The sequence below is a fragment of the Zootoca vivipara genome, chromosome 3 (assembly GCF_965207765.1).
Source record: "Zootoca vivipara chromosome 3, rZooViv2.hap1.1, whole genome shotgun sequence".
Taxonomy (NCBI): domain Eukaryota; kingdom Metazoa; phylum Chordata; class Lepidosauria; order Squamata; family Lacertidae; genus Zootoca; species Zootoca vivipara.
Genome location: NC_142586.1, coordinates 67,197,274 through 67,220,935, shown reverse-complemented (window position 1 = coordinate 67,220,935; position 23,662 = coordinate 67,197,274). Strand labels below are relative to the sequence as shown.

At 43.0% G+C, this 23,662-nt stretch overlaps 2 protein-coding genes across 2 annotated transcripts; both read left to right on the top strand.

Moving 5' to 3' along the window:
• The first annotated feature begins 3,505 nt into the window (after window positions 1-3,505).
• Window positions 3,506-4,770, top strand: LOC118082737 (proto-oncogene Mas-like). Its single transcript, XM_035110567.2, has one exon. It carries the CDS (start codon window positions 3,565-3,567, stop codon window positions 4,537-4,539), a length of 975 nt encoding a protein of 324 aa, XP_034966458.1. The 5' UTR covers window positions 3,506-3,564; the 3' UTR covers window positions 4,540-4,770.
• Window positions 4,771-15,108: 10,338 nt separating this feature from the next.
• LOC118082738 (proto-oncogene Mas-like) lies at window positions 15,109-16,077 on the top strand. The gene has a single exon (XM_035110569.1). It carries the CDS (start codon window positions 15,109-15,111, stop codon window positions 16,075-16,077), a length of 969 nt encoding a protein of 322 aa, XP_034966460.1.
• The last annotated feature ends 7,585 nt before the right edge of the window (window positions 16,078-23,662 follow it).

The window sequence follows — 23,662 nt, the reverse complement described above, 5'->3', positions numbered from 1 at the left end:
CCGGAAATGAGTTCCGGTGAGTTTTGACTGAGAAAAAGCCCTGGTTGTAACTTTGTAAAGCCACATACGGGAGTTCTAGCATGGAAAGCAGTAGCATAGTACCATATTTTGTTGGAAGCTGCCCAGAGTGGCTGTGGAAACCACCTGTTATTGAAATTATTATCACCACGTTCAAGTATCTTCCCGCCAGCAGAACCACAATGAGACTGCTAGAAGAAACTATGCTGATGTTATCAAAGTTGCTGAGAGGACCAGGGGGATCTATCTCCATCTTTGCCCAAGAGCAGGTTATCTATAATCATCATAATCATCATCTACCAGGCTGATCAAGACAGTCTCCATCTGAAACCAGAGGAGGAAGCTGGATCCAGTGTAATGATATTGTGGTCTTCACAATACTGCAGCTGACAGTTTTTGTGAGGTCATGAAAATCTCATATTGTTTGTTACATAGGGCGCCCATCATCATACTGAGGTGGGCCATACAATTGCAGCAGTACAGTTTTATGAAGGACAGAAGCACGAACACAGGAAGTTGAAAAGAAAACTGGAGAGTGATCACGGTAGTATTCAGATTTCTGTCTTGCAACTGCTCTTACTAATTTTATTAAAAGAAAGGCCAAGAGTTTCATTACTCACATGCGTCTGTTTAAAAGGCATCATAGAGGAGCATTTTTAAGGAGCACAGTGTCGAACAGATCACTGCTGTACCTTGAGTGGAAATGGAGGGATGAGGGAAACAAAGGTAAAGCGAGGATGTCTTATTTCCATTAGTCACTTGCCTCTGAAGCCTTCTCTACAGAAATAAGGTTAAGATTTATTTCCAGTTCACTGGCATAGGGAGATAAATACTTTAGAAGGCACATTTCTAGTCTGGTGCACAGATTTCTAGACCACCAGTCTTAACAGTCAAATATGAGTGGGCCCCTCAGTTCAATCATCGATTACTTCACAAGAGCTAGAGACTTTGCCAAGACTTTTGCTTCACTGGGATGGAGTTGCTTCGGTCTACTGGTCCTGCCCTTAGTCCAAGAGGTATGTCTGGTCCAGGAGAAGATAAAACCATGACCACTCAGAAAGATATACCTTCTGGAAAGTCAGACATAGAGCTGAAGTCTTAGAGCTGAGGGTGTCACATCCTCTTCTCTCATTCTTCTCCTGTTTTGATCCTGAGTAGGGGTTGTCCTGGGGTGCCCTGCTGACATTCATAGGAAAACAGTTGCTCATTCGCCATTAAGCAAAGAGTAGTGTGCCCATGTTCCCAAATCATAAATACAGTGGTACCGCAGGTTACAGACGCTTCAGGTTATAGACACTTCAGGTTACAGACTCCGCTAACACAGAAATAGTACCTCAGGTTAAGAACTTTGCTTCAGGATGAGAACAGAAATCGCATGGCGGCAACAAGAGGCCCCATTAGCTAAAGTGGTACCTCAGGTTAAGAACAGTTTCAGGTTAAGAACGGACCTCTGGAACGAATTAAGTTCTTAACCCAAGGTACCACTGTATAAGCAAAATTAACAGAGGATTTAAAAGTTAGGCTGTGGAAACCAAGACACTGGGCCCTTTGGCGGAATGTTGCTTCCTGCCAAATACTGTCACAAACCTGCTCCACAAAAAGAAGGGCCCATGAGGATTTAAGGATGGCATAGGAAGTATCATTTAGCTGTCAGGTGGGAAAATATGGCATACCATTCATGTTTTCAAGAGAGAACCATAAATGCTTTCATGTAAAGTGATGGACAAGTAGTAAATACCTATTCCCAAGTCATGAAGGCATTTCAAAATGCCCTGAAATAATCGCTTGAAAAACATATTCTGTCATTGCTCAGACAAAAACAGTTGTTTGGATCCCACATTACCATGAATTCCCCCTCTACGTTTCTCACAGGATAGGAGAGTTGTTTTTTGCCAGTTCTCTCTCCCTCCCTTCCCATAGACTTCCTTAATCCCTTAAAATCTGGGCTGCCAAAAAAAAGACATTGAGGGTCACATGAGCCCCTCGGGCTGCATGTCGAACCAAAGCAGTATAATATTTTGATATTCCCATTAACTCATTTCTTCTTTCACAACAATTTTATTACATAAAAACTGAATTCCAAATTTGGTACATGCTAATAAAGTTGCCCAGTCTAGTTACCAAGTAAGATATATTGTATTTTATCGCAGCTATTTATTGCAGGATGCTAGTATTTAGGTGAAATTGGGTTAGTGTGAAACTGATAATCTTAAACAAAGATAATTATGCCTATTTCATTGTTTTCCAACATATGGTATCAAATATTTCCATGCAGTAGGGCTATATGGGCAAAATGTGCTGGTGTTGTGACTATTTTCTGTTTTTTAATAGTTGTTCATGCAACAATTTACTTCACAATAGCAGATGCCATCTGCAGTGAGAAAATTAGCAGTTATATTTTAAACAGGGGCACCTGAAGGAAATAATAATCAATGACAGCCTTCCTCAACCTGATGCCCACCTGCTATTTTTAATGATGATGATGATGATGATATATTTTCACCCTGTCCATCTGGGTGGGTTTCCACAGCCACTCTGGACAGCTTCCAACAAAATATTAAAAATACAATAAAGCATCAGACGTTCAAAACTTCCCTAAGCAGGGCTGCCTGCAGATGTCTTCTAAAAGTCAGATAGTTGTTTATTTTCTTGACATCTGATGGGAGGGTGTTCCACAGGGCAGGTGCCACTACCGAGAAGGCCCACTTCTCACAGTGAGGGAACCACCAGAAGGCCCTCGTCGCTGGACCTCAGTGTCTGGGCTGAACAATGGGGGTGGAGACGCTCCTTCAGATATACTGGGCCAAGGCTGTTTAGGGCTTTAAAGGTCAACACCAACACTTTGAATTGTGCTCGGAAACGTACTGGGAGCGAATGTAGATCCTTTAAGACCAGTGTTATGTGGTCCTGGCAGCCGCTCCCAATCACCAGTCTGGCTGCCGCATTCTGGATTAGTTGGAGTTTCCGGGTCACCTTCAAAGGTAGCCCCACATAGAGCATGTTGCAGTAGTCCTAGTGGGAGATAACTAGAGCATGCACCACTCTGGCGAGACAGTCCACGAGCAGATAGGGTCTCAGCCTGTGTACCTGATGGAGCTGGTAAACAGCTGCCCTGGACATAGAATTGACCTGCGCCTCCATGGACAGCTGTGAGTCCAAAATGACTCCCAGGCTGTGCACCTTATTACAACTCCTATGAGCCCCATCCAACATGGCCAGTGAACAGGGATGATGGAAGTTGCAGTCAAAATGTTTGAAGGGCACCAGGTTGTGCAAGGCTGTTTCATTTCGATGAGTTATGCACACTAGGGATTTACTGCAGAAACTAATGAAAGGCCATACCAGTTTTTGTAGGCCCAAGTCCAGTATGTAGAAGCAAGCCATGGGAGAAAATTCCAAGTTGGCATGTGGAATATTTTAATACAAACATCCTTGCCTTGAAGGTTTCCTACCTCTATCACTACTTCACAACATCATAATAATGACCATTTGTGTTTTATTTTTGGCAGGTTGAAAAGAATTGCTTCATACATTAACAGTCCCAGGATGGCAGAGTCATACTCCTTGTCTTTCCACACTATTGGTGGAGTCAAAAACCCTGTAGGACAACTGGATACTGGATACGCCATGCAAAGAACAATTATGATAATAACTATTCCAATTTGTGCTTTAGGATTACTTGGCAATGGAATTGTCCTCTGGCTTCTTTGGAGCAAGATACAGAAAACTAACTTCACTGTGTATTTCCTGAACATGGCAGTTGCTGATCTTACTGTACTCTCCTACTATGTAACAGCTTTCGTTTTATTTTTGAAATCTGTTCCAATCAGCATATACCATTTACATATAGTCGAGTTGGTGCATTCATTTGGATTCAATGCCAGCACCTATCTGCTTACAGCTATCGCTGCTGAAAGATACCTCATGGTCATTTTCCCAGTTTGGTATCAAGCTAGCCGGCCAAAGTATCTCTCTGAAATTATGTGCACCATTTTATGGGCTCTGTCCGGCCTGATGTCACTGGTGTTATATTGTGCCTGCTGTCTACAATTTGAGTCCAAGACCAACGAAAAGAACGCGAGTTGTGAGACTTCGAAAATGTTCAGAGTGATATTCAACCTCCTGGTTTGTCTTCCCATCATGGTCTTTTCCACTTTGATCCTTCTGATCAGAATGCTGAGGTCATCAGAGCAAACTCCTCCGGCAAAGCTGGACATCACCATTGTGGCCACAGTTCTCCTGTTTATTCTGTTTGCTGCTTCTGTGAGGATCATTGATATCATGGCACGCTGGGTTCCAACCATACATGTACCAGTGCTCTTTTTAATCTTACATTTTCTTGATTCCATAGATAGCAGCGGAAACCCTTTTGTATATCTTTTTGTTGGATATACTACAAAAGGAGAGGCTGGCGACAAGCCCCTCCAGACATATCTTGAGAGAGCTTTCTTGGACGAAGGAACTGAGAGTGCTCCAATGAATAGAGGAAAGGCTGTGACCTGGGCCTCAGACATAAGATAGAAAGGATTATATGTAGAGGTATATTGCAAAATTATTCTACACGTGGGAATACTGGCTCCAGAATAAATGTATTACAGATACTTTAGATTCTTCCTTAATTCTAATAATTCTCTAGGCTCCCTATTCCTCACCTAGGAGTCTTCCTGGTCCTTAGCCATTTGTGCCTTGTCACGTGATAGAGAATAAGGAAAGTGAGGAAAGGACAGAGGAAAGTAGAGGAGTAAGAGTACATGAGCCTTGCTGGGGCATAAGTGAGTTGGTTGCTTCTCAAGGCGGTTCATCAACACGCATCTGGAAGAAAGGAAGTAAATCTTGAATACAGAGGCAGTCGGTCTGCAGATGACCCAGATAAGAGGTGTTAATGTAAAAGTGCAGCTTAAAGGTCAATAAAATATAAATTGAAAATAAGGTCCAGCTAGTAACGACTGTTGCTGGGGCAGTGGTTCTCAAACCTTTTCCTCTGGGCCACACTTTCAGAATAAAAATTTGCTTTCAGCACACTGAATGTTTTATCGATAATAAATACGTTGGAAAACAAAAAGAAACAACTCCTAGCAGTAATACAATTTATAACATACTGTAGAACACAACTGCTTCATAATATGATCGTGGGGCCTTCAAGAAAGTTTTAAATAATGCAGCTACATAAGAACATAAATCATTCATTGCCAAAATGTAATTTTAAACAAGCCCCTTACATATGTATGTTAAGTATGTATACAGACTCAATGAGAGGTGTGGGTTTGCTTTTTCTAGGTAATCTGATTTATATTAGGTCTAGTTTGAAACAAACTCTCATCAACACAAATAAGCCTACTGTACTACACTGGAATGTTTAAATGTTTCTTTGCTTGTCCTTAATTTTCCTGCCACACTTGCTGTCCTCTCCTGCCACATCCTCTGAGAACCACTGCTCTAGGAGAAGAATGAGTAGCCTGTAGCATTCCAGAAGTTGTTGGACTCCCAACTCCCATCTGCCCCAGTTAGCACAGCCAATGGTCAGGGATTATAGGAGTTGCTATCCAACATATGGAGCGCCATAGGTGCCACACTCCTACTCAAGAGACCATGTAAAATATGTGTATTAAAAAAGCGTATTTACCCCCATTCTCACTTTATCATTACAATTATTACCAAGTTAAACCTATTTTCTACTTCCTTTGAAAGGTATTTAGTCTAAAAAAGACAAATCCTTTTTATATGAGCTGATTTTTGAAGTGTTGCCCTTTGAAAGTATTTGCTTTAATCAGTAAGGAATGAAGAGTGGAGAAAGTTGTCTGACCTTTCAAAGAAGCAACTGTTGCTTCCCTGTGCTCTCAGTATATAATATCCCATATTCCTGCAAGTCTGGCTATAAGTTACATTCCTTTAAACCACTTTGTGGGAATGGGCTGGAGTGGTATTACAGTAATACAAAATTGGAGAACAAGTGGGAAATTCTGTTTATCTTGCATAAAGGCATAATTGCAAGAGTCTATAACCTTTGTTTAAACCTGGATCAGAACCAGGATACATATATGAGACAGTGGGCATGAGATTTGGATCAAAGAGTAACCAGGAAACAATAGAACTGGATTTCAAACAGCATCTATTCTAATATAATTACAGCAGAACCGTTTTACAAACCTTCTGTCAATGAAGCCTCTGGTGCGCAGACAGCATCCTTCCACTCACTGCTGAAACCCTCAGTACTTTCGCTAGCTGCTTTAACCTTCTCTGTGTTGGAAATGTAACAACAGGGATCATTCAGTTTGTAATCTAAGGATTAATTCTGTTTTCAGTAAGTCAACTAGGCAAGAGGGAGGTCTTTGGAGGTGCTGCTTAGCAACCAGGTTGGGTGGCATGATGCTTATTGAGGTACTGCATGCTCTAATTGATCATGTATTTCTGATATAGTTTTCCCCCTGTATTTGAAGTTACAGTATATGTCTTCCTGTTATAAACAAAGTTTGAATTAAGAACAACAAGATGGCTTTGTTTATTTCTCCTTGTACTATATACTGTTTTCATCAAGTTTCCCTCAGTAAAGTGTTATCGGTTTCTTTTCTCTCTGGACTCCATCTGCATTATTACCCACCTGCATTTATTACCTTTTTATATATAATGGAAGCTGCCCAGAGTGGCTGGGGAAACCCAGTCAGATAGGTGGGGTATAAATAAAAAATGAAATCTGGAAATCTGGTAGGAACTGTTTTTCCCCGTGCAGAGATCCATGTGTGTGTTTGAATTTTGTTTGTGTTTTTTCACTAACTTACCTGTCACGTTTCACCAACTCTCGCCCCTCCCAACCAGCCCCCCTGACACCGGCCAGACTGGCCGAAAATGGCAAGAGTGGTGAACGTCTTTGCGAAACTACACAAAACAAAATTGGTAGAACTGCCACCACTTCATCTCCCACCTTTACCAGGTCCACTTAGCACTGCGTACTTTATCGTACCACAGACAGAAATTCAACAGGTAAGGTTTTTTCAGTTCCACTTCCCCGTTCCCACCAAGCACCCTAAGAGGAGGGACCAAGGAAGAAATCCCCAGCCTTTTACCAGGTTGCAAGGCTCTTAGTCTCTCTTTTGAGACGCAGTCAGAAATTCAACAGATAAGGTTTTCCAGTTACAAAACTCTGGCTCACTTTACCGTGACGCCGACAGGAGCTCAATCACAAAGGCAGGTGACAAAGTGGCTTAGGAACTGGGTTTATTCCCCCCCCCCCAGCAAAGCCCACAAAACAGAAAGGCAATATTCCTTTTCCAGGATTTATTTAAAGAATAAAACAAGACAGCTTAAAAAACAGTGCACATTTCTTTCACAAGTTACAAACAGAAAATAATAAAAGAATATAATATCACTAACTCATACATACAGACCAATAGTAATTCAGGAACACAGCAAGAGGTCCAAGGTTGGCTTCACCAGGCAGACATTTCCTTTTGGCAGACCCCATGCTGATCAGAGTCTTTGGCAAGATTGCAATATGCAAAGTGTGAAGTTCCATTAACAAGGCAGCTAGTCTTATACTAATTGTCCCCGCGCGGGGTTCCGTTTTTCAGGGAATCCAATTGTTGCATTAATTGGAACCCGCCAATAAAATTAGGTGTAAAACATAACTTACGGATCACACACAGCTGTCCGTAGTTAGGCATCTAAGTAGACCTTGAAATGTTTGAGGAAAACTCCCCAACTATTTTCATGTCTACTTGATAAGTAGCAGACGCTCAGGTGGAGAAAGCGCTATTCCACATCCTCCTCCCTCTGAATACCACAGGCCCCTCTATTCAGGGCTAATTAGATAACAGTCTGGGCCGCTTTACAGCCCAAGGCAATTAAATCCCCTTACTACTTGCAGGACAAAAGGGGGGGAGAGAAAAGAGGCCGTTGTAAAAGAGACCAGTTTGCTTTCCTGAAACATGGAGTTTTACCCTTTTCCCACAATGCCCCACGATACATGAACCAAGGTTTCTACTCTATAATCTTATATCCATGACATTAGCGCTTCTGAAATAAACTACAGCTTTTTTTAAAAAATCATAAAATGATTTTAAACTGTTGAGGAAGAGAAATTACACTGACATAGAGCACAGTGAAGAGCAGGCATCCCCAAACTTCGGCCCTCCAGATGTTTTGGACTACAATTCCCATCTTCCCCGACCACTGGTCCTGTTAGCTAGGGATCATGGGAGTTGTAGGCCAAAACATCTGGAGGGCTGCAGTTTGGGGATTTCTGGTGAAGAGCATGGGCCCCTCAAATGAAATTCTGCTCCTGGGCCTCTGCGAGTCTTAAAAAAGCCATGTCTGATGGTGATAAAATTGTGGATGTTGTCACACTCCGGAAAACAGTTGCTGTGATGTCATCAGATTCTTACATTCCATTTATTACATAGGAACACATCACCACAGTACTGTGGTTCATACTTTTGCAGTATTAAGCTCCCAAGAAGAGTAAAAGAATGGCCCCCTAAGGTTGAAAAGACAACTGGAGTATAACGGTAACATTAATTTTTTTTAATCTTGAAGCTCATTATTTTATGCTTGTTGGTGTTTTAAAATGTTTTTAATGCTTTAACTATGCTAATATTTTATTTATCATTTTCATTAGTCACATCATTACATGTCTTTAAAAAATGTCCTGGGAATTTGCTAGACTGAATTTGATTCCCCCCCCCTTCCTAAGAACCTTCAGTCATAACCACAGTGTTGAGTAGATCACTGTACACCTTTTGTACATGCACCTTTTGTACTGTGATGAGGCCTGGGTACAGTTGTGGCAGCGTCAGAGGAGAAAGCAATTGAACAGATGGAATTACATTTCCATCCAACACCTGCCCCTGACATCTTCTCTCCAGGAAGATGCAATTGTGTTACATTACATTGGAGTCAAACTCTCACAATCTGGAAACATAGTGGGAACTCCACAGATGAAACAGATGGCAAGAAAATTCCCTTCTGCTCAAACCCCAAAGAAGGACCCCCACCAACCAGAAGCCCTTGTGCCACAAGGGCTGCTGGACAACCCTTGCAACCATATTTGCAGCCTAAGGATTTGCTCAGCCCCCTTCCTTAGATTCCAACAACTCAGTTTCAGAACTTGTGACAGAGTCAAGGTACTCCTAAAACTTCCAGAGCCAACATGTGAAAAACCAGGCAGGACTTTCCCACGTAAGGAGCTAAGCACTCTGTCTGGTCAGCCACTTTTATAAACCTTCAGTGAGTTCCAGATCTTTGCTAGATCAACAGCTCAGCCTACTCTGTTTGGATGATTGCATCTAGTTGAAAACGTTGCCTTCTTTCTTACCTGCTAGTCCTGTTTTAGAACTTTGCCTAGGAACCGGATAGTGCCTTGTATCCTACTTGTGTTTTTCTGCCCCTACTAGTGGGCCTCATTCAACAGGCTTCTCCATAATAGGCAAGCACTTTGCCAAGTGACTCCCTGGCTTGGGCGTACCCAGCGAGGGGCAGGGGGGGCAGCTGTTCCCCTAGAAGCAAAAAAGGGGACAAAAATAAATGGTATAAAACAGCTCGCACTGTTTTTTTACAGTGTAAAAAGAGGCTGGCGGGGAGGAGTTACGGTGGACCGTGTGACCGCCCCCTCCCCTCCGGGGTGTGTGGATGTTGACCACGCCTCCTGGGGGGATCCCAGCCACGTCATCGCCAGCCAGCCAATCGGGTGGCTGGGGGGGGCGTGGCCAGGCCCCGTTTAAACTAGCACGAGAGCTGAGAGGACACACCACGTGGGAAGTTTTACCTGCTGAACTCTTTCTAGCGGCCTATGGGGATTTAAAATAAATAAACTATTTTCCAGTCTGGATTTGAGGTTGATAGATAAATAGTTGATACTGTTAATTATTTAAATAAATAAATAAATAACTTGGGAATTATCCTGTGATTTGGCCCAGTAGTGTTCTTTTCTGAATTTGGTCACCCCTCCCCCCCTTTAGACCTGAGCTTGGTTCATGCTAATCTAGGGGGCAAAAAAAATATTGCACTGGTGAGAGAGGTGAATTATCTTTGATTTGTTGGTAGATTAAGGTAATTTAATCTGAGTTGGTTAGCAATTTGAATTTATATCCGTGGTAGAGGATTGTTATTTCAGTTCTTTTGCGGACAGGGTTTGGTGCCTGATTTGAAGTAAAGTAATAATTATATTATTACCGAAGAATTGATGCTTTTGAATTATGGTGCTGGAGGAGACTCCTGGGAGTCCCATGGACTGCAAGAAGAACAAACCTATCCATTCTGAAGGAAATCAGCCCTGAGTGCTCACTGGAAGGACAGATCCTGAAGCTGAGGCTCCAATACTTTGGCCACCTCATGAGAAGAGAAGACTCCCTGGAAAAGACCCTGATGTTGGGAAAGATTGAGGGCACTAGGAGAAGGGGACGACAGAGGATGAGATGGTTGGACAGTGTTCTCAAAGCTACCAACATGAGTTTGACCAAACTGCGGGAGGCAGTGGAAGACAGGAGTGCCTGGCGTGCTCTGGTCCATGGGGTCACAGAGTCAGACACGACTAAACGACTAAACAACAACAACAATAATTATATAACAAATAGGGTGGCAATTTATTTGATGGTTGCAGGAAATTTTGGTGCTTGATTTCCCTGGAAGTCATCAAATTCTTATTGTTCTGGGGGGTTCAATTGAGACAATTTTTTTAAAAAACAAGTTGTTGCTTTTGCTTAAGTCATTAGGGTGTTTATCAGACTGTACTGTTCAGTTTGCTTTTCCTTAAGGCAAAATGGTACGCCCATGGAGGGGTCTAGTGAGTTCCGCGTCACTATACTGAGCCGCCCACCGCTAGTTGATTAGTATTTTAGTTGAATGCAAGGTTTTAAATTTGAGAATTGACTGTGGTGATGAGAAGCTAAAGAGTCACTTGGATAGATGTCGAAAAAATGCAATCTACACTTCACCAAAAATTCAAAATGAGATTATAAGATTATGTGGTGAAGTTGTCAAAGAAAGAATTATCGAAGATTGTAAACAAGCAAAAGCTTACGCTGTAATGGCTGATGAAACAGCAGATATCGCTGGAAAAGAACAACTTTCTATCGGATTGCGGTTTTATGATGAGAGTCAAGAGAAAATCAGAGAGGAATTTGTAGGCTATGTTGAACTGAAATCTCAAGAAGCCCCTACAATCGCTAGCGCAATTCAGAGTTTTTTTGGTTGAACAGAATGTTTCAGCAGAGAATTGTGTTGGATTTGGATTTGACGGATGTTCTACAATGGCTGGAAAAGAAAGTGGTGTGCAGGCCATTCTGAAGAAAAAGTACAGTAAATCTTTATTTTTCTTTAGTAAAAGGCAAAATGGAATCTATCGGCCATATACTTTTGTGATGCTGCTTCTACGAGGAGGTGCGAGGCGAGCTTATCCACACTATACTGGCAGAGCTACCTGGACGCTCGGATAATTTCTATATAGAGTGGCTTGTTTCCGACGCTAACTCTGTGTCAGTGAAGGTAGCTAAATTCTGTGCTAGAGTCATACAAATTCGGTCTAATCTAATTAGCAGTGTCCAAATATCTTCAGAACATCTTCAGGACTAGCTAAAGAGGACCCAGTGTTATTAATTGCTGTAGTCTAATTGCTGTAGTAACACTCCTTTTAATCAGTTTTCTTTTAAACAATTGTTAAATTCGGTTCCCAATCTATCAAGACTCTGTGAGACCAGATGGTCTGAGAAATACAAGAGCATAAGAAAATTTTCAGAAAGCTTCCATGAAATCGTCAATGCACTAGAACAGGCATCCCCAAACTGCGGCCCTCCAGATGTTTTGGCCTACAGCTCACATGCTCCCTAGCTAACAGGACCAGTGGTCAGGGATAATGGGAATTGTAGGCCAAAACATCTGGAGGGCCGAAGTTTGGGGATGCCTGCACTATAACATCTCTCGGTCGAAGGAAACTATGCTACAAGAAAATCTGCCTATCAATTGCACTGTGCAGTTACTAAACCAATTTTCATCGTAGGTTTAGTCATAATTGCAAAATACCGGTACTCTGCGATTTTGGAACCCGTTGTGAACATTCTACAAGGTAAAAATATGGATTTTATTATGGTGAGGAAACATATTGATCAAATCCTTGATGTCATCAAGACGGATAAACAAGAAATTGAGCATGTTTCTGATGAATTACTTAAAAAATCACATGATATCACGGAGAAAGTCGGGGCTGAGTTATCGGTACCACAAATCGCTAAAAAGCAAATACACAGAAGTAATCCGCCATCTGAGACTGCGATGGTATACTGGAGACGGTCGTTGATCATCCCTTATCTTGACTCCCTAACTTTATCGTTGAATGTTAGATTCTCACACAAAAATACACCTGCTTTTGCCTTATCCCATCTTCATTCTTCATCCATGCTAAAAATGGCTTCAAAAGATTTGGGGAAAAAATGTAAAGTCTTTCATGGAGTTTTATGAGTTGGGTGATATCTCTGCAGAATTAGATTTGTGGTATAATCTGTGGAAAAAGACGGATTCAGCAACAGACAAATTAAAGGACATTGAAGTGGCTGCACTTTTGGAGGAGGCTAATTTTTTTTTTCCTGCAACAAGGCACACACTTCTAATTTTAAGTGCTTTCCCATCCACCACGGCTACTGTTGAACGATCTTTCAGTACCCTTCGAAGGGTAAAGACCTGGCTCAGAAGTACAATGGGAGAGGACAGACTGACTGGGTTGTGTTTGATGAGTGTCCATTGGAAATCCTTCAAGGAAAATCAGGACTGGATTGAAACAAAAGTTTTGAACAAGTTTTCTTCAAACCCAAGAAAAATGATATTACTATAAGACATGTAATTAGAAAAAAAATTCAAGCAAATAATTGTAATAACTACCGTAATAAAGCACTGCTATAATTATATATAATAAAATTTTGGTTTCATTCGCATTTTCCATGCTGAAATGTCACAACCTGAACGACCATGGCTTGCCCCCCCGTTTTGATCCTGGGTACGCCCATGCTCCCCGGGACGGAGTTTGCTTGACACAGGCCTTGCAGGTAGTTCAGAGGCCAAGGCCTGGTCTATACATGCAGCACTATGAGATGATAAAGTCCTGAGATGGCACAACCAACTGTGCCACAAAAGATTGCTGTGGAGGTGGTAGAAGTCAAGATATAGGGCCCTTAGCAGGAAAAGCCTATAACCAATTGCTGTCACTAATAAACCCATCTTGGCTGCACAAATTGAAAGGTGTGTCAGAGCCCAAGGCTCTTAAGGCACTTTCAGGACTGGCTTACTGGTAACTTACCTGGTTGCTTACCTGGTAACTCTCATTTCAGATGAAACAGAAAGCTATGCTGCATGAGCTGCATGAGCAAAAGTTGTGTGCTAATAACCTAAGTTGTGTGTTAATAACCTAAGCTTATTAAGAAAGGAATGATGGTCTGAACTGGGACATTTTGCAGATTTAGATACCCTGAATTAACTTCACGAAACACAAGTTTGGATCATGGAAGTTAGCCAAATGGCATCATGTACACGTGTGTGTGTGTGTGTGTGTGTGTGTGTGCACGTGCGTGCGTAATTATGAGGACCAACCCAAAAAGTTGCAAAATTGCATACCCTGTCACTCACTTCATTCAAAAAAACCAAGGGTGTGATTGTTCTAAAATGAGTTCTTCCTTGCACGTTGCTCAATATGTTTCCAGTGCAAGGCAGGCTGTATTTTCTTACCCCCAACAGCTAGATGACAGACCCCTGGTACTTGATAGAAACTGAACCACCATAAAGCCTCATCACTATGTAAAGCAATATTGAGTATTTGAATGCTTTTCTGCATATGGGTATATTTGGTACAAAACATTTCCTTGCAGAAGAGTTGTATAGCTGAAACATATTCAAATCTGTCTCAAAATATAAAAAAATCCTTCCGGTAGCACCTTAGAGACCAACTAAGTTTGCATGTATGAAAGCTCATACCAATAACATGAGAGTTTTTTCTGCACTGGTCCAGTAAAACGCTTCTGCTGCGCAGACCAGAAACAGTTCTCTTTGCAGAGCATTAATCAAGCACAGCGGCTGGATTCTTGTTGCGGTGAAAGCCTTGTGGTTTTGCCAGTAACGACCCACGGAAGCCCAACTTTCTACAGACAGGTTTATTGCAAACAGATAACAGAAACGCCTCCAGAGCTTTCAGACATGGCTGCTCCACACCCCACAGGCAAACAAAACAAACACTCTATATATACTGAGTACCTTAACAACTGAGTACCTTAACAACGAACATGAGTTTGACCAAACTGCGGGAGGCAGTGCAAGACAGGAGTGCCTGGCGTGCTATGGTCCATGGGGTCACGAAGAGTCGGACACGACTAAACGACTAAACAACAACAACAACCTTAATAACCTTAACAACTTAACAATTTAAATCATGTGGCTTTGCTAATTTGCCACCGTCTTAGGTTTCAAACCCTAACATAACAAACTTAGTTGGTCTCTAAGGTGCTACTGGAAGGAATTACTTTATTTTGTTTCGACTACAGCAGACCAACACGGCAACCTACCTGTAACTCAAATTTGACTGTTTCCTTCAAACATGTAGATCGGGGGTGGGGGCATTATCTTCTGGAAGTTGTGATATTTTAGGAGGAATATCTGGATGGTTCATACCTGCTAGGGCTTACCATAGAAGCAGCGAAAGGCAACAGAAAATTGTGTAATGATAAACGACCCCCGTTTTGTCTAAATGAGTGCAGAAAGCCCCTGTACCTAGGAAGCAGTCTAGGGAGGAAAATAAATTCCAGTTTAGCCTTTACTAACCAAAGCTTTGGAGAAGGAACTGGCAACCCACTCCAGTATTTTGCCATGAACACTCCATGGACAAAAGGAGAAGCTTTGAGAAGAAATTCCAAGGCATGCTCTGGTTCATGGGGTCACGGAGAGTCGAGCACGACTAAGACGACTAAATGAAGAACAACGAACGACGAACCAAAGCTTATGGGACTGGAATATTGTCTGTCAAGTGATCTTCTTGGATGTTTTCTACCTATATCACTACATCTTACTAATGACAAATTGTGTTTGATTTATAGCAGGTGAAGAATTGGTGGACACATTAAGGCCATGGCAGATGCAATTGCTTTGTCTTCCCACATTGCTATTACAATCAAGACAGTTCATAAACGACTGGAGCACTGGGCAAAGAAACAATATTTCTTGGAAACAATTATCATTTTATCTGTTCCAACTTGCATCTGGGGATTTATTGGGAATGGAGTTGACTTCTGGCTTCTTTGCTTCAGGATCAAGAGGACTAGGTTCTCAGTTTATATTCTCAATTTGACAGCTGCTGATCTTATTGTAAACATCTACTACCTAATGGTTTTTATCTCATTTTTGGTACCACTTAATGTCAATCTCTACTTTTCACGTGTAATGGAGATTATATATTTATTTGCATACAATACCAGCATCTACTTGGTAACAGCTGTTGCTGCTGAAAGGTACCTCAGTGTCTTCTTCCCAGTCTGGTATCAACGTCACAGGCGAAAGCACCTCTCCATCTTTGTGTGTGCCGTTTTGTGGCCCTTCTCCTGCCTGGTGTCGCTGGTGACCTATATTTCCTGCTATCCAAGGTTCCTTTCATCTCACAATGAAGAGAGAGCAGGTTGCACAGCTGCAACTATATTTGAAATCACAATAACTTTTCTGGTTTTCCAACCCATCCTGTTTTTTTCTACCGCAGCTCTTTGTATCAAAATGCAAAGAGAAGCCAAGCAAAGGGCTCCAGCAAGACTTGATATCACCATCACCATCTTAGCTGTTGTATTTCTTATCTTTTCTTTTACAGTTAGAATGGTTGATGCCATCGCATATTGGCACCAAACACTAGATGCACCTGTCCCATTTCTACTTTCTCTGTTGTTTGATTCCATCAAGAGCAGCATCAACCCGTCCATATATATTGTTGTTGGATGTTGGAAGACAAAGAAGCCCCGCCATAAGTTTCTTGAGACAGCTTTGAGTGACAAAGCGGAGAGAACTCAAGTAGACCAAAAGCAGACTGAGAAGTATCCAAAGCCTCAGGTGTGAACTGAAAAGGCTTCTAAGTCAAAGAATATAGACTGGCATTTCTGGTTCCTGAATAAATATATTATGACTTGTTTATTTTACTATTTGTTACTTGTAGGCTACAATACTCATCTAGGGACCACGGAAAAGTCATCTGCAGATGGGGTAACAGGGCCCTCAAATCACCAAAACTCTTTGCAGGATTAAGCTTCTACGAAATGCAGAAGTATGATCAAACAAGGTGGAAAAGAAAACTGGAGAGTAACCCTGGTGATACTGAAAACTTTGTTTTTCTAAATAAATATTAGGCCTGTAATCTTCACTCAACATACCTGGAAGTAAGCACCATTGAATTCAATAGGACTTACTTCTGAATAGACACAGTTGGGACTGAGCAGTAACCATACCTTTTAGATAGATATTGCGTCTATCTAAAAGGTATCGAAATGTCACAGCCCAGTTAGGGAATGGAGCTGAATAGTGAGCCTTGAACAACAGCTTTGCTCTGTGTGCCAAGTTGATCAGGTTTAAGATATGCAGTCAGTGCCGGATTTAGGTATAAGCTAAACAAGCTATAGCTTAGGGCCCCACTCTCTTGGGGTCCCCCCCCAAAAAATGAAAAAATACTGGATGTACATTTCCAAAACATATTAAAAAACAAATAAAATAAAACCTACATAGAGCAACAGTGTTTTGTGTTGTGTAGGCTCCTATGATGTAAGTTACTTTGATAAAATACATATTTTGTTATGTGCAAATGGCTTTAGATACCTATTAGGTCCATAAATTACCATATAGCATATATTCAACACAAAAAACAGTGACAATTTGTTGTTGACAAAGGACAGCTGGACATATAAAGGGCCCCATTCCCTTCAGTAGCTTAGGGTCTCATCAAACCTAAATCCGGTCCTGTATGCAGTTCGGGAACCCCTCTTTCCAAGGATACTAGGATGAACAACCAGACCACAACCGGGGGTACTTCATTGCAAGGGAATATAAGGACCGGACAAAAATGAAGGTTAAAATAGTGAATATATTACCCTACCTAGGTTGAGGGAAGGTTTGGTTTGGTGGAGTTCCCCCTCAATGAAGAGGCAGAGGGAGGAGAGTAGCTAAGGAGTTTAACACCTACTTCCGACAGTGTGGGATGTGTATGGCACTGGGTCTCAGCTTACTATTCTGTAGCCCAATCTCTCAGCTGCATATTGTGGAATGGGTTTTAATAGATAGGAATGAATATATTAATTGTAATTTGCCCCTCCAAGCGCCCACATGTGTGGGTTGAACAAAGTCCCGTCCTTAGCAGCAAAATTGAAGCATATACGGTAGGAATAGGCTGCGGAGCCTTCTTTTAATTAAGTCCAGCTGTGAAGCAAGCTGGCTCTCCCTTTTCGTTTACCTCACTTAACAAAGAAACCAGACAACAGGTGGTGGAAGTATGCTTAAAATAGGATTTATTTATTGGTAGTCTTGAATTGGTTCTCAGCTACAGCAGCAGTAAAAACAATGCGGGTAAAATACTTATATTTACAGTAGAAACAGTCTCAGGCACGTGCTTGATCTGGAGCGAGTGAACATATGTCATCCTACATGGCTGGTCAAAGAAATTGGGCAGCATTGAGAGAGGGCCTTTCAACCCTCTGGCAGCTATGTTATGGGCTGCTGTAGGGGACTATTTTCCTTTCAGTGCTATATAATATCTATATGAAGCTGTTGGGAATGGTCATTAGGAGTTTCAGGGCAAGGTGCCATCAGTCTGCTGATGACACTCAGCTCTACTTCTCCATAACACCTGAATCAGGAGGGGCTGTGCAATCCCTGAGCCATTTGGCTGGGCACAATGGTGAAATGGATGAGAAAAACAAGTGGAACTTGAATCCTGGCAAGATGGAGACACTGTGGGCGAGTAGTTCCCACGTCTCAAAAACTGGTCAGCTGTCTACCCTGGATGGGGTTGCACTCCTCCTGAAGGAGCAGGTTCGCAGTTTGGGGGTGCTTCTGGATCCAAGCCTGTCACTGGAGGCTCAGGCAGTCTCCGTGGCTACAAGTGCCTTTGACCAGCTGTGACTGGTTTGACAGCTCTTACTGGATTGGTTACTTCAAGACTGGATTACTGCAATGTGCTGTATGTGGGTCTTCCCTTGTGCTTGATTCGGAACCTGCAGTTAGTGCAGAATGCTGCAGCACAATTGCTGACAGGAGAGGGCCTAGTCAGCATATAACACCTGTGCTCAGAGATCTGCACTGTTTGCCGATTTGCTAGCGGTCCAGGTTACTGTTACGGTAGTATAAGGTAAAGGTAAAGGTACCCCTGACCGTTAGGTACAGTCACGGACAACTCTGGGGTTGCGGTGCTCATCTCGCTCTATAGACCAAGGGAGCCGGCGTTTGTCCGCAGACAGCTTCCAGGTCATGTGGCCAGCATGACTAAGCCGCTTCTGGCGAACTAGAGCAGTGCATGGAAACGCCGTTTACCTTCCAACCAGAAGGGTACCTATTTATCTACTTGCACTTTGATGTGCTTTCGAACTGCTAGGTTGGCAGGAGCTGGGACCGAACGGGAGCTCACCCCGTCGCGGGGATTCAAACCGCCAACCTTCTGATCGGCAAGCCCTAGGCTCAGTGGTTTAAACCACAGGGATCAGTTTACCTACGAGATCGCTTTATCTTACATGTGCCCACTTGACAGCTTTGATCAGTATTGGCACCAGTACAGGTGCCACATAATACCCTTCCTGCATTGGAACAAACTCAGCCATTTAGGGCAGAAAGAGAACTAAGATAATATATCAAGCCACACTACCCTATCTCTCCAGGTACAGGTCATATACCAGGGTAATCAAAGCAGTCTCTTTCCTTGATCTTAAGCCATATTTAAATAGGTACAGAGCAGTATGTGAGTTTAATCATATTGTGGCTGACAGGCACTATGAGGTCATGAAATTCTTGTATTCAGTTGCTTGTTACACAAGCAACACTTCATAATAGTGGAACTTGGTCACATCTTTGCAGAATTCTATTACTGTGAGAGGAAGACATATGACAAAAGAAGGTTGAAACGAAAATCGGAGTGCAACTATGTTAGTATTGACTTTTGCGTGGACAGGCGGAGTCCCCCCAGCCCCAGGCGACCCCTGAGCGGAATAATGACTCAAGACAACGTGCTATGGGATTAAACCTGGCCACAACTTTATTAAGTTTCAGATGTAGGGAGACCTTGGCTCAGGCATTGGGCGTTTATCCTTCCCATTCCCCAGCCGGGGATCTGGGAGACACCAGGGTTATCCAGAATGTGTGGGGATTGGGCTGGCTCTGGAGAACATATGTTCAAGCAGAGAGCCCGTCCCCTGTTTCACCGCTGTCACGGGGAGAGCAATAACAACCTCTCGGCATATGGCCAATGCCTCCCCACAAGACCCCTTTAACAGGGAACCCTGGGATCACCACTGCAAGGGGGACGTGGGTCACCGCTTCACTCCCCCATTTAGGAAGATAGACTAAAGGATTCCGCCCAAGGCCTGAAACCACCAAAGTTGTGATGTTTTGCTACGGGAAAGGAAAAACCTGCCAATGCAGGAAAATTCCAACAGCGACCCTGACGTAGCAGCACCCGCATACCTGTGGAGAAGAGGTTAACCTGCAAAAGAAGGCTTAACTGAGGGAGGGCAGGGTGGGAGAAGCTCTGGAGCCAACTGACGCTTCCCAGGTAAGATTCACCTTCCGTTGTGTGGGCAGGGCGGTCCCTCCCCCTACTTGGCCGATCCCCTGGCAACACCTCCCCAGGCAGGATTGGGCGATTGGCTGAGGTAGGCGGAGACCTCCAGGTATCCAGCCTGGGGAGGCAAAGCCAGCTCATACTACTGGGAGCCGCACTGGAATCTGGGGGGCTGCGCACAACCACGCAAAAGGCGCCCCCCCCATTTGATGTGGGAAGTGGTCATTCTGCTTCACAGCTGCTTATGTCACTGTGATTCTCAACATCTATATTCATGTTAGTCTCATCAAGACAAGTCTGCTTAACAGGCTTTATAGGAACTTGCCAGAGACAATTTGGGGTATCTCTACTTGCTTTTCCCAACAACATCCATTCAGTGATCAAATTGTGAAGCAGATCACTGCATAAAAGTATATGGTCACCTTTTTTGTGATGGTTGCAAAGGAATGAAAAGGGGAAGTGGAGAGAAAAGGCAGAAATTTGGACAGCCACTTGCCTGTGAATATTTTTTTCCCTGCCCACCCCCACCCCCGCACAAAATGGCAAAGAGTTAGTCATAAGAGGCTGTTGCAGCAAAAACAATAGAGTCTTGTGCTGCATTAAAAACCAACAGATTTATCATAGCAGAAACTCTCATGGACTAGAGTTGACTTCATCAAATCTAACTTAGGACACAATATAAATTGTTAATCTTTAAGGTGCAACAAGACTCTTTGTTTTACTCTCTCCAAAAGCATTGACTCCTTATTCTCATTTGCTTGAGTATTACTCAGCCCAAGTCTGGCAAAGGGAGCACAGAAATTCAGAGCGAACGCCTCCTCTTGACCTACAGGTCCCTAGACATCTATGCCCACCAGCCAGTTACTGGTAAGATCCTTATCCCATTCAGTTAATTCCCTCCAGTTGCACCACTTATTGGAACAAGTTAAAAGGTAAAGGTGAAGGGACCCCTGACCATTAAGTCCTGTCGTGACCGACTCTGGGGTTGCGGCGCTCATCTCGCATTATTGGCCGAGGGAGCCGGCGTACAGCTTCCAGGTCATGTGGCCAGCATGACAAAGCCGCTTCTGGTGAACCAGAGCAGCACACAGAAACGCCGTTTACCTTCCCTCTGTAGCGGTACCTATTTATCTACTTGCACTTTGACGTGCTTTCGAACTGCTAGGTTGGCACGAGCTGGGACCGAGCAACGGGAGCTCACCCCGTCGCGGGGATTCGAACCGCTGACCTTTTGATCAGTAAGCCCTAGGCTCTGTGGTTTAACCCACAAGTTACCTGCCCCAAATTTCCAGAATAACTTGTGAGATCAGTCAGCAGGACAGATTTTGTAGCAGCTGAGCTATCTGACCTCCCAAGGTCAAATGTATGTCTAGAAATTTGGGGGGGGGGGTAAATCTGCTGTCCTTTCAATTAACAATAAGTCAGGAGCTCCAGGAATCTGTGGGTGGGATTCAGTTAATGAGTCCCATTAGGTGGGAGAATTCTGAGTGAAGACCCTTCTGGACAGACTTTACCCAACCAAATTGACTAGTGACTTTTTGTGGTAGGATTTCACTCAGGAATAAAGTCTCCTGAGCACTTGTGTGCTCCTGTACTCTGACGTGCCTTGGTCCTGCCTCTTAGTTTCTCCTTCAGTCTTACCATTGGCCTCACCCTGTGGCCTGTTTCACAGCTCCTGCGACACCTCTAGCTATTGCCCACAACTCTCACCATGACACAGTCCCATACGTCAGCTTTGGACCACTTGCAGACAGAAGGCCAATCCAAACATGGGAACTGAATGCTCAAGAGCAGCTCCAATGTTTCTTGAATTGTTGTTAGAATAATTGAGTCCTTTTACTCACACAGAGGGCCAGGTTCTGGGGATCTTCCTGACTTAGTGTGATTTTTGCCTTTGCACACAGACCACTGGAATGTAACTCCCACGTAAGTTTTGGGCCTACTGTACTGAGCTTGAGAAAACATGAGCTATAGAACAGCTTGTCACAAGGAATACAACATGGCAAAAAGGAAACTATAGAAAGTACAAAGTTATGTCAATAATTGCCAGATGACTGTGCCAAACTCCACCCGCCACACGTCTACGGCTGGCTCTGCCCCTGCAGCACCATTTTGTGACAGGTTTGGGCCTCAGTAATTTGCAGGTGTCTCAAGTGGACTATAGGAGTAGGAAGTTTGAGAAGCCCTGCTTTAAAGACATGATCTTCCAGGACAAATGTGTGGCTGCCCATAAATTGTTGGACTTCAACGCCCATCAGGTCCAGCAAGCATGGCCAATAATTGGAGATGATGAAAGCTGAGGGCTGACAAAATATGGAGGGCAACTCATTTCCTATCCATGTTCCTAGCGGATAACGAGATGGGTGATCTGTGATAGAGCTTTCTGTAGAAACAGTGAAGGGGCCCTTTAGATTTTTGTCATGTCCTCTCAACAAACATCGATTATCACCACCTTACAATCAACCAGGGAAGGGGGCAAATTCCAGCTTGGCCTTTCTCAGCCAAAATTTGTGGGAGTCGAATCTAATAACAAGAACACCCTTGCCTGACAGGTGATCATTTGAAGCTTTCCTACGGCTATTACAAAATCTCAGTACCTTAATAGTAACTGTAAGTTATGTTTGATTTTGACAGGTTGAAAGGAATAGTGGCTCATATTCATAATGTGATGGCAGAAGAAAGCGTATTGCCTCCCAACTATGGTGCTGTAACCAGGAAACCCCCTCACCACAAATTTTCCAAGGAAACTGAAGCAATTTTTATTGGAACTATTCCAGTCAGCATCTTGGCATTCATAGTAAATGTAATTGTCTTTTGGCTTTTCTGCTGCAAGATCAAACAGACTAACTTAACCCCCTATTTTTTAAATCTTACGATTGCAAATCTTCTGACATCCTTCTGCAGTGCTGAAGTTGCTATTTTATATGCTGTAAATTTACATCTAGTTTCTCCAATTCAACATCTAGTCCAGATGCTCTATATATGTGCCTATGACACCAATTTATACATCTTTACAGCTCTCATTGCTGAAAGGTACATCACGGTCTATTTCCCAGTCTGGTGGCAACACCACCGGCCTGAGTATTTCTCAGTCATGATGTGTGTGATTTTATGGATGTTGTCTTGCAATCTGTCACTTCTGTACTTTTTTTTCTGCTTCCCAAAATACCTCATAACGGTTAGGGAATTTGAATCTCAATGTGGAACTTCAAGTATAATATCCTTAATAATTGAGGTGGCTATTGTCCCATCCTGTGTGTTTTGTTTCTCTTTGGCCATTTGGATCAGAACGGCAAGATCACAGCAAAAGCCTCGAGCAAGACTTGACATCACCATTGTCGCCATAGCAACAGTGATTCTTATGTTCAATATCCCAACCAGAGCTGCAGTTACCTTTTCATTTTGGATTCTCACAATAGATATATACAAGTTGCAAATCTGTATTGTGTTAATGGATTCACTCTCCTGCAGTGTCATTGTTATTGTGTACCTTATTGTTGGATGCTGGAAGAGGTGGGAAGCCTTAAAGTCCTTCCATGTGTTACTTGAGGGAGCAATGGAGGATACAGAAAACATGCCAGAGTCAACCAAAACAGATGAGGAGCAGGCCTGAAAATATCTCTGGCATCGGAAGCCAACCCCCCCAACCCCCGCATCAGATTATTATAGAAAAACATGGACATTCTTTCACAGTTCCAGAATAAATTTTTTACAAATGCTTTGATGTTGTGTTCATTATTTCTAGTACACCCATCTAGGCCCTATACTAGGGCCAGTCAGTAGAGGGCTCTAGTCAAAATCAGAGGGCGGAGGTGACTGAGCCACCAAACACTGAGTTTGACATTTCTCAGTGTGGTCAATAAGCAGAGATCCTACAAAGGAAGCAAA

Coding starts and splice junctions, on each gene's coding strand:
- LOC118082737 (XM_035110567.2), top strand. CDS start 3,565: ATGGCAGAGTCATACTCCTTGTCTTTCCACACTATTGGTGGAGTCAAA.
- LOC118082738 (XM_035110569.1), top strand. CDS start 15,109: ATGGCAGATGCAATTGCTTTGTCTTCCCACATTGCTATTACAATCAAG.